The sequence below is a fragment of the Opisthorchis viverrini genome (genome assembly GCF_000715545.1).
Source record: "Opisthorchis viverrini unplaced genomic scaffold opera_v5_463, whole genome shotgun sequence".
NCBI classification, from domain to species: domain Eukaryota; kingdom Metazoa; phylum Platyhelminthes; class Trematoda; order Opisthorchiida; family Opisthorchiidae; genus Opisthorchis; species Opisthorchis viverrini.
In genome coordinates, this window is record NW_008752117.1 from 48,678 (window position 1) to 59,813 (window position 11,136).

At 42.3% G+C, this 11,136-nt stretch overlaps 1 protein-coding gene across 1 annotated transcript in view; it reads left to right on the forward strand.

Annotated features, from left to right (window-relative positions):
- Positions 1-2,566: 2,566 nt before the first annotated feature.
- T265_11189 (hypothetical protein) overlaps positions 2,567-11,136 on the forward strand; it is a gene marked incomplete at both ends in the record, with an annotated part of 86,444 nt that continues 77,874 nt past the window's right edge. Inside the window, 7 exons of the mRNA XM_009177784.1 lie at positions 2,567-2,734; positions 5,153-5,232; positions 6,846-6,921; positions 7,637-7,769; positions 8,595-8,716; positions 9,845-9,934; positions 10,709-10,786. Of these exons, the coding sequence (XP_009176048.1) occupies positions 2,567-2,734; positions 5,153-5,232; positions 6,846-6,921; positions 7,637-7,769; positions 8,595-8,716; positions 9,845-9,934; positions 10,709-10,786 (747 nt within the window). The remainder of the gene's footprint in view (positions 2,735-5,152; positions 5,233-6,845; positions 6,922-7,636; positions 7,770-8,594; positions 8,717-9,844; positions 9,935-10,708; positions 10,787-11,136) is intronic.

Sequence of the window (11,136 nt, forward strand, 5' to 3'; positions counted from 1 at the left end):
GATATATGCTTGGTTATAAACCTCTCCGGGTTACCATTGGCTCATAGCAGGTTAGCAGTTTACTTTCGTTCAGGGTCGAGTTTATTTGCTGAGCAAATATGTTTGTAGAGTTAGTGGGTTTGTGGACATAATATCGGATTTGGTTATTCTTTGCTAATTTGTGTGCTATTTTGTGGTAACTTCCCCGTTTACAAACATGTTACTCCCGGAGACTATATATCTTCTGTGAATTCATTGACTCATCACATCTGACAATCCCAATCCACACAACCTCTTTAAAACAACTACCACTTCTCAGTACATTCAACATAAAATTTTAATTTGTCCCCACAATTTACCGACAAATCGATGAATTAGCCATGGGTTCTTCTCTTGGCTGAATCTTGAGTGACATTTTCTGGCAGATTGGAGCTTGGACGAATGAATGGTGAGATATGGCATACAAACTTTTATCAAAAGCGCGTAGTTGATATTTTATGCTAGTATAAAAAGGTTCCGAAATGGGTGCTCTTTTGACCGATTTTAAGCAAGCATATCCCTCTAACCAGTCCACTTTTGAAACTGAAAGTGACAATGCTTTCCGCTTCTTGGACGTTAAGTTAGTCAAAATATCCACGGGTTCAATTCGGAGATCTGTCTAGAGAAATCCCACATGTATGGGGCAGTACAATAACTTCTTGAGTTTTGCGCCACTGAGGCGGAAACGAACCTTGATTCAAATTTAAAAGAACCAAGCAAAACCTAGTTGCCCTGCTGATACACTAGACCCTGAACGACAGTAAACTGCTAACCTGCTATGAGCCAATGGTAACCCGGAGAGGTTTATAACCAAGCATATATCCGACCGCCCTATCCAACCGTCTATCACGACCGCTGGAAAAAAGCCAATATACTTGAGTCTACCCTATAGAGGCTATCTGTTGGCGGACATATTCGATCGCCGCTTGTTTCAGTCCTTACAAAGCACGTTTCCGGATGGAACTCTGCGGCCTAGGTTCACAACAAACACTTTACTCCACTTAAACCCCATAGACAAGATGCCAGTCCTCACCCAGAACACGGTTGTGTATTCTTTCTCTTGCTGTTGTTCGGCGGAGTAGGTTGGGCGCACGCCACGGCAACTTTCTAAGAGAATGCGCGAGCACCTCTCTTGGCGGAATACCACTAACCACAACAGTTCAGCCAGGAGCTCAGTCGCATCCCACATAAACGACACCGGGCACGTAGTCTTGCCAAATCAATCGTTTCAAATCATTTACCGCGTGCCAAGTAGACTGCCAGTGTCTACTCAACGACGTTGCTTGATAATGGCCGAGTCAGCCACTGTACGCCTGAGAAACCCGGTACTGTGCTATGAAAAATATTTCGTACGAACGCTGAGTCTGCCTTAGTCTTGTGACACGTGTGACCGTCCAAGTCACTCAACCGCCCTCTTCGTTGTCTGGAAGCATCTGATAAATACGACATGGGAAGGTGGCGTGCTGAGTGTCAATCATTCGTGTTTCCGCCTTTTCCATTGAATGACCAATTCCCTCAGCGTATTCGTTTTTTTTTCACTACTCATTTAGCCATCATATATGTACCCGGGATAAGGACATCAGAACTCGGCGACTTAGCAGAATTGAACATCCGCCGTATTTTTCCATCCAAAATGTTATTCACTTTTGTGCAGTCAAAAGAAAAATGAATAAACCCCGGGTTTCACTATTGATCGCACCTCGTGCGTGCTTCTTGACGGTTCATTATCGAGGAACTGCTTTCGTTTCAACATCTTACCATAGGAGAAGCACTCATCAATAAGGAACACAACGAACACGGGAGTTCGAAAATTATGAAGAGCATCGCGCACGTTTGATCTTCAGTCCAGACAACTGGCTATTTGGCTTTCCTGATGTTTTGTCAATTAAAGTTTTGGTGTAGTTTGTGGGTCTCAGTAGGTTTTGGGCATTTCGGAATACGTTTTCAGGAATTCGGTCTTCCTTTCATCAGATTTCTGGAGTGTTCATTCCCTCTGGATTTAAGTCATTGAAGTGGGTCAGGCTTAGCCAAACTAGGGAGGTTTTGTTCTCCGGACCTCTTCATCATACATGCAGGACATTATCGAGCAGTACGAGTGGGGACGAAAGCGCCACTGGATTCGTAATTGTTGTTGCCGAGTTAACGATTTACACCAAGCCACGCGAAAATCAACTTGTTCCTGAAAGCTGCATCGAGAATCCCCGGGAGCAGCCGCTACGTGAAACTATTTTGCATACTCAATTTGCTGCTCAGTACCGTCTGAAATACATAAGTGCTCAATCAAATGATCCACATTTGTCATAGAAAAGAAAAAAATCATCAATGTGCGCGCGTTGTTGAAAAAACCTGAGCGAATGATCAGCCATTGAACGAGCTGATCAAAACGGTTTATCATACCCCAATTAGCATAAACGTTATACCACAAACCTATTAGATTTTTGGTGTGTATCATTTTCACGTTGTTGCCATACATTATTAAGGCAAAGTTCATTCACACGAGGCAGTATAAAGTTCCAGGCACATGAAGCTTCAAATAAGCCTGAATAAGATGCGTCTTTGTTCGCCTCTTATAGCGTTCTTTCTCTGCATCGACCACATTGCATGGTTGGACGCCGTCAGTGTCGGCAATTGGTCATCCTTATTTCACAACCGTCCGTCAAAGAACTGGATTGTTCTGGCCGCTGGTTCCAACACCTGGCGAAATTATCGACATCAGGTAGGTTTCTGTTGGTGTTTTATTGGTTTTAGGCTCAGAAGTTCACCTGAATCCCACAAGAAATGGTTTCCAAAGTGTAAGTGTGCTACAGTAGTCCCCCAAACAGTTGCGTTCTACATAGCTTTCTCCATGGCTGTGATATTTCACTCGAAAAGGCGGCGGATAGAAGCCACAACTAATGGACACACTAATGGCGGCACAATTTTTGGGCTTCATTGGTTTTCGTCATTATTCCCTTGTTGTGAAACGAATTTCTACATTGTTACATAAAATTGTTACATAAAATCAGTGCGTCTGTATGCGTTCTCAAGAATCAGTGTGTAAAAAATTATCGCCACTGATTTTCGCCACAATGTGACTATTTCTCTAGCAGAAAAGCGAACGACAGATTCGGAAGTAATTTCGAAGTCAAGGGATACCAAGTTTGCACAGCTTCGGTGAGCAGGTCGTTGCTGGGACACTTGAATGCATGTGGAACTTTCATCCACACAAGCCCTTCCACAGTAGAATCATGTTTCCTGTTCCTGGCATGATGCATAAGAATGATGTTTGAATAAATGATACTTCACCAAGTATGGATTATCCTACACACTGCTTGTATTCTTTATCCTTTCATGCAACACTCTGCCTCAGTTCATCCTTGATCTTTTTGTCATTGTGTTCTCATTCAGGCGGACGTTTTTCACGCGTATCAATTGGTGCGCAAGTACAATGTTCCACCGGAGAATATAATTACCTTCGCCTTCGACGATATTGCAAACAATCCCAGGTAAATATTGCGTAAACGTTTCGCTAAATGATAACAAGTAGAGTGTAGAAACGCGCTTCGTTGTCTGGCTTTAACATGTCTGAAAGTTTTGCCGTCATATCAGAATTGCCTTTGCTTGATGCGTTTTCATGACTGTAGACGTCATACAACCCTGTTGCAAGCAACGCATTCTGATGATGTTAATAATGGTGACGATGGTGGTGAAGATATGCGCTTGTTTGAGTAGTCAGAAATGAATCTCATTCATATCCGTATGTCGTTTTAGTGCTGCTGCTGCTGATGATGATGATGGTGATCAACAGAATGATGATCAGGATGATGATGATCAGCATGATGACGGTGATGATAATGATGAGACTGAGGATGTTTGATTTGTTAGTAGACTGAACGTAATCGCATTGGTGTCTAGATGTTTTTGTGCATCACCACTCTGATGATTTGGAGCAAATAGTAAGCAGACAATCTACTGAGCTAAACATTTTGTGGTGCAGCCGAAGAGGAGAAAAATCTTTGAACGTAAAGTTACCTAAAGAATTACATTTTTGCACCAAATTTGTAATTTTCTCTGTTGTGCACTCTACGGGGATCATTGCAGGATACCTAAATTATTTTTCGTAAAGGATTATTGGTCACACTCAATCGAATGTGTGAAAGGAGAAAAGGTGCACTCATCGCCGAGAAAAGTTCACCGGAACAAGCCCACGAAACAACTTCCAGCAGCATTTATTAACCTTTCATTTTTCTATTCGACCTACATGTTAATTTCTCTCAAAAAACCCACTGCCACTTTTCATTCTTTTATTCCAGGAATCCGTTTAAAGGCAAAGTGTTCCATCAATACGAGCACGTAGATGTCTACAACGGTGTGGTAATTGACTACCGTGGAAAAGTAAGGCCGTGTTCCGGTGCGCAGCAATCAAGTAATTTCCAGCATCATTTAACCGGGTACCACAAGACGCAAGTACAGTGACACTGCGGATGAAAAGTCAATACAAACCTCAGGGCAGAATAATCAGTTTTACTATGTTACAGAATAGTCAATCCACTTGAACGAACACTGGTCCTAAGGTCATATAGAACTTTCAGGCAGCCCATGACCGAGTTCAACCTTATGCATTTGGCTTATCCAGTAGGCAAGCTTTCTTGCCTAAAGAGCCGTGAAAAGTGCAAGAGGATCAACAGTGTCCGAATAGCTTTCTTGAAGAAAATATCCTGTGATATCCCGGACAGCACATCCAGTCAAAGTCTATCATAGATAAGGGATGCCCAAGTGTGATTCAGTTGAGTGCTGATGAATGATACTCACTTCAAGATAGGGGCTATTCCTCATTTAGGTTGAATTCCTTAGCTACTGAGGTAGAGATGTGGGCTACTTGGTAATGCTCCCTGGTAGTCCAGGTTGAACTCAACTACTAACACTAGGCTCGTGGAGCAAATCCAGTTGTCATGCTTGGTAAACTGATCACCAAGCGAATTCTCCAGTTTTCAGCATACAACGACCATCGGGAAAATGATGAGTGAAGATCGAGGGAAGAGCTTACATTTCAATTATTTGTTAGATTGCAAATGGATGGTTACTGTGAATAAAATGAATGTGCAGAACACCATTGTCACAGGAATAAATGGCCATGCATTTTCATCCATTTTAGGATGTCACACGGGATAACTTCGTGAATGTATTAAAAGGCGATGAGAAACTTGAAGCCAACAAGAAGAAGGTGCTGAAAAGGTGAGTTTGCGCGGAAGTGGATATTGTTGATGCGCTTGTGGATCTCATCCAGAATTCTAGTTTTGCAGGCCACCGTCTTCGGATTTACGAAGTGCGTGTCTAGTATTCTCGCAAGTAACTTGGTACATAATCTCTTTAAGTAAGCCTCCCAGAAGTCAGTAAAGAAGGATTTAGTTCACTCCAGGAAACCCAGTTTATCCACTTCAGTGTATGGGTTATCATTAAATCATAGACAGCAATCGGCACTGTGAACAGGTTTCGGAAATATGCAGATATGCGCAATTTTGAGTGGTCAGAAGTCTGCTCGGTGTTGTAAACTCTGGGTCGGTCGACTTTGGTTTGCTCAGATTCGGTTGTTTTAACTCACGGTTTGGAAAACGCAAATGAACACCGTTGTTTGCATGATCGAGACCCAAGTCCACTTTATCTTTTTCTGTCAATCTTTCCACTATCTGGTTTGCTTTTCGGCTTTAACCAGGTTCGGAAACAGATCTAATAAGTAAATTAACAGAAAGGTGGTTAAAAGCTTTTCGAATACTAAATTGAACAAAATCAGTTTTTTCCGATCCCGCCTGTAGTTTGTTGGGATACAGAGGGAAGAAGAGATGGTTTATAGAATAGGTGATCAAAATGATAGAGTCATCCTCACAATAAACCAGGTGTATTTACTGGAAAAGCCTCTGCGAAAACAAACTCCGAAGCTCGGGCTAAAACACAACAGCAATTCAGAAACAACGAATCAAAATGAACTACCGAACCCAGAAATTTGTGTGACAACGAATGTGGAAGGCCATAATGCGACACGACAGAAATCTGTAGGCGATCAATCAGACTATGAACAAAAGGTCTTCAGACAGAAACTACTTTAAACAGCAACCGAATTCAGAGGATGCAGGCCACAACGCAGCATAGTTCGAAATGGACCATATGGACCCCGATTAGTCCATGCTCCCTTTCGCTGCGACAGCCACTTAATTTCAGACAGGTATGGAGGAACTTCAGACCCAAACATTCACATATGATGTCACTCTGGTTGGACTTGAAACATCACCAAGGACAAAGAACAGGTGAACATCATCCTGATGAGCGACCAGCAAACGGATCATTTCCAAACCATTTTTGGATAAAAACATTTGGCTTCTGGGATATCCGCGTTCAAAATGTAGGTTCGCCTCACCTTGGTTATAATATTTTTCCTCCGTAGTGTATGCAATATGTAGATAATTTATGTAACAGATGTAATCATGCTAACACACGCGTGTTTCTGAAAGAGCTAAGTGTGACCGTTGCAGAGGCAAGATGATAAACACTGCCTGAAACCGCCTTCATGTTGTTAAAACCATAGAAACGACTACATCCCATGATGCAAGAAGTAACCAACGGACGACTGAACAATTGATTATTCATTCCCATATTCATGTGGCCATGCAAATAGTAGACAAGTGGAAGTTACTTCAGCTACTGATCGTATCCAAAATCGTGTATAAAACAATATTCTAAATTACGTGTTTGCTGTCCTTCCGTTTCCGCGGGTTTTTTGCTATACTACGCGTGGGAGCGCCACCCAATAAGCTCCTCCTGAAGTCCACCGTGAACTTTCTGCCCACTAACAGCGGTCGTGATGACAATGTGTTTATCTTCTACTCTGGCCATGGTGGGAATTCCCATATTGGTTTTCTAGAAGAAAATGTAAGTTTAGTTAATTTTGGTAACCACGGTTTTACCTCGCAGTTTTTTCAATCGGAAGCTAAATAGCGATCGGATTGAAAAGGCTTACGAAAACGTATGTTGGCGCATTGACATCGGTAATTGTTTATAAAGGGAGTTTATAGTCAACCTGACAAAATGGAACAGTAGCTAAGATGTTGAAGTTTCATAGGTCTCGTCAAGATGCTTTAAATGACACCGTCGCATATAGGTTTTTTTTATGAAGTTTACGGTCGTTCGACTCACATGATTTCGCGGTCGATCCAGTCAGGCTGCTGAGCAAGCGTAGATACCATAAACGAAGAAGCCGGTCGTTTACGGTCAGCAATGAGGCGTAGATGACACGGAGAACGCGTCAGCCGAATTCTCCCTGACAAGACAACATTCTGATTTTCGCTTCTAGAGCGACAGCACAATCTTTTATAGTATGAAGTTTTTGTACTTATGTATGGGAAACCATTGTGTGATGAAAAGCCGAGAAGCAATGTACGACTGTTCCATCCTTATTGGAAATCATCAATGGTGCGCTTGACAAATGCAAATTATAACGTTCGGCCACGAGCGACCAACACAAAGCCTGATTTATCCGCACTAAGACAGGATATATCTCCAGTCAAGGGATCCACATCACTTGTGACTGACTCATCGAGTAACTCATCTCGAGCTCACGAGAAATTTTCTTCTTGCCTTGTGACAGTTGTATGCCATGGAGTTGAACGATACCCTCGCCTACATGCATTCAAAAAAAAAGTTCAACAAATTGGTGCTATACGTGGAGGCTTGCTACTCTGGCTCTATGTTTAAAGATGTTCTTCCTACAAATATGGGAAGTAAGTAGCGTCAACTTCTGGCTGCTTCTTGCATGGATCCTCTTAAATGTCGTTGTGAACCTCAATCTTTTATACGCTTTACATGCAACGTTGACCAGTAAAACGGAACGAAGTTCCAAACTTGTTTCATGTTTGTTCACTCGACGATTTTGTATGGAAGTAGCCCATGACTCTACTAAGGAAGCCGATCCTTCATCGATTAATGGCGCTTCCGCAGCTGAACCAGTTTCATATGTGTAGAGGAAATCATTGCATAACCGGTACAACCCCAGTGGTATTTTGGTGTCACTTTGCTGCATCCACCAATGCCAAGTGGATAGCTTCATTGTAAATTCTCAATGGATCTTGCCTTTTATGAAAAGTACACTTTAACCCATTAACTACCAGGTTTAATTATTGTGGCGTCCCAATATTTGACCATTCTCGTCAATGGTCTTTTTTTGAGGGGTTCATCATAAGAAACTGGTTATCCATTTACACACATATTTGATTTTGACGGGATGACCCAAAGGAACCCAGATAAATATCTCATTTATGAGAGTGTTTGGCAACTTCCGCCCAATCTGGGTTCAAGTTTTTATTAAGTTTTAGGAAATTTCAAGGATTGCGCCTACCTGATTTGCCGCAAGAAGCACGAAAACCATTGTGTTTTGTCACTGGATTGTCAGCGACCTTCTGAGTAGTGTGTTAGTTTTAGACGTCTTGCAGCTTCATTAGTTCTGTGAGTCACAGGATCCATTCGTCGATAATTTGCCTCACTATTTAACACATCTTTGATATTGACCCATACTGTTTGTTCTCTTGTCTGAACCCCTGAACCTGCAGTCTACGCGACAACTTCAGCCAAGGAAGATGAAAAATCCGGTGCTATGTTTTGTATGGACCCGAAAATCGATGTGTGTCTAGCAAACGAATACTCGTTTATATGGCTTGTAGATTCGGAACAGGTAGGTTTCAAAGGAACTGTTACAGATAAGCCTGTCAGTTGTGGATGGCTAGTCCTGTAATATTCACCAACCAGTGGTAGTCCAGTTGATTCTTAAAACCATAAATTTTTTTGTTTTCTGGCATGCAGAGGATTTATGGCAATTCAGCCACCACGGCCGTTCGATGGCCCCAAAATAATCAAACCATTGGTTGTTTCTCCGAAATTTCCCACCATCCTCCCAATCAGATTCGCTTCTAGGCTTGCAGAGGGGTAGGAATGAGACTAACAAACGTCTGGGTGCTACAGTTTTAATTCGCCTTCCACGATGGGGCCGCCCGATTTCCACCGTTATTGGTTAAAGAAGCTGTAAATCATGCCCTCAAATCGATGGTATTGGAGTTCTTGTTATTATTTTCGGGTGAGTTCGTCTGTGTAAATATGTGGAGCTGTAGGCGCATCGGAATGATTGTAGTAGGCCAGCACTGGTTGCTTTCCTCATCCATTTTGATCCTTTCTTTTTGAATAGGGCCTCAACTGGATATTGAATGCACGCAGGGAAGCGTCAATTTTGAATACGGATGTTGACAGTGGTAACGTTGATAATGATGATGATAACGATGATGATGATGATGGTGGCTCTCCCGAACGCCTTCGACTCAATACATTTGTCGAAATGAACCAATGTGTCAATGGAGTTCATGCTGTCAGCTTCTATCCAGATGGTCTGACTGGTTGTCAAATGTGTGGGTATCTCCGGTGTATGCTGTATGCTAGCATTAGGTTTTCCTTCCTGTTCCACTATCCTTTCTTTTTCCACAACAAATAATTTATAATGCTTGTATGTTCGGAAGCATCACAGTTTTCAACTTTTGTTGCTCTTGATGATGGTTGATGATGATAATAATGATGGTGGGATCAGAAACTTAGAGCATCAAATCATTCAGATGTGTTCTTCGTGCAATTATGGCGTCCAGGAATAGCGGAGTGCTCACTAATTTACCAGAAGTATTTCATTCCGTACCTCGGTTGTCTTAACTCTAGTGATGGTCTCACGGTTTTGCCCACACTGGATCTTCTTGAAGTTGCCTAAGCTGATATGCCTGTCTCACATAGCTCCCCTCTGTCATTATTTCTCACCCGCGCGCAGAACGACATAAAAAAGCGTACACTGGAGGAGCAATACGAGGCGGTGAAAAGGAAGACGGTCTTAAGTAACGTGATGAAATACGGTGAAATGGTGAGTCATGAAACACCACGGAGTGATTCCGTCAGGTCACTTGTGAAAATCAAACTGTTATGATAATGAGTGTATTTATCGAGGTGACACTTGTATTTCGTTGCCTTTGATAGGTGACGGTCACGAGTGAAAATACTTGATCAGAAACTTCAGGTTTCATAGACGAATTTCAGCAAGGTTGCTAGTCCAGGCATCTAGATATCCAAGCCTAGCCACTCTCACTTTACGCACAACCAAGCGATGTGTTTGAGTACCTTATGATTCATATGCTTCTGTGCCACGGTACAAAAGTAAGTCGAATCTGTATGAATCATTTACAAGTAGCTCAGAGGAAGAATAGTTTTACACGATGACTGAAGCTCCCATCTGAAAAGTTGACACTCGAGGAGCCGGTCGATAGGTTGCCACGTGATGTGGTTTTCCGTTTTTGAACGATGAGTGACGCTCTTTGCTGTCTAAGTGAAAGCCAATCACACTGCTGTTCAGTCACTTGTGACTGACCGGATGGTTGCCGGTTAGTAATTGCGTGCCTTGTACCTGTACGAGCGAACGTGGGTGATAATACTAGTGATTCAGTGGACATCAGTGCTATACACTGAGGTTCGTGAGACGGTTTCGGTACTGATGTACATTGATCAACAGGATCTTTCAACACTAGCACGTGAGTATTAAGGTGTGAATCTACGGTCGCTAGGTGAGCCACTACTTCATTATACGGACCCAGACGCAATCTTAGTTGATACTGCACTTATAAGCGTCTGTTTTTTATTTCAGGCGATGGGAAGTCTTCCAGTTGGAAAATTCCATGGTCATTTTGATCTGCTGATGCACCGGAATGATGGGGTGATAGCAGTATGTGTCAAGTACAATACTGGATATTATGAATTGTCCATTTGAACAGTCACATCTTACGCATTGAATGGTTAAAGAACCAAGTGACCACTTTGTATTCAAACGACACCCAAATATGACGCCACTTCAGCGGCAGCAACGCTTACATTCCCAGTTAACATCGACGAAGACTGCCAATTAAGAACTGACCCAATATTATCAACTAAACATCTCTAGATGGAAACAAGAGTTACTGTGACCAGCAACGTTCATGCAAGAAGCTTTTCCATGAAGTTTGCAACAAATGCCCAGATAGATAGATAGATAGATAGATAGATAGAGAGATAGATAGATAGATAGATAGATAAACA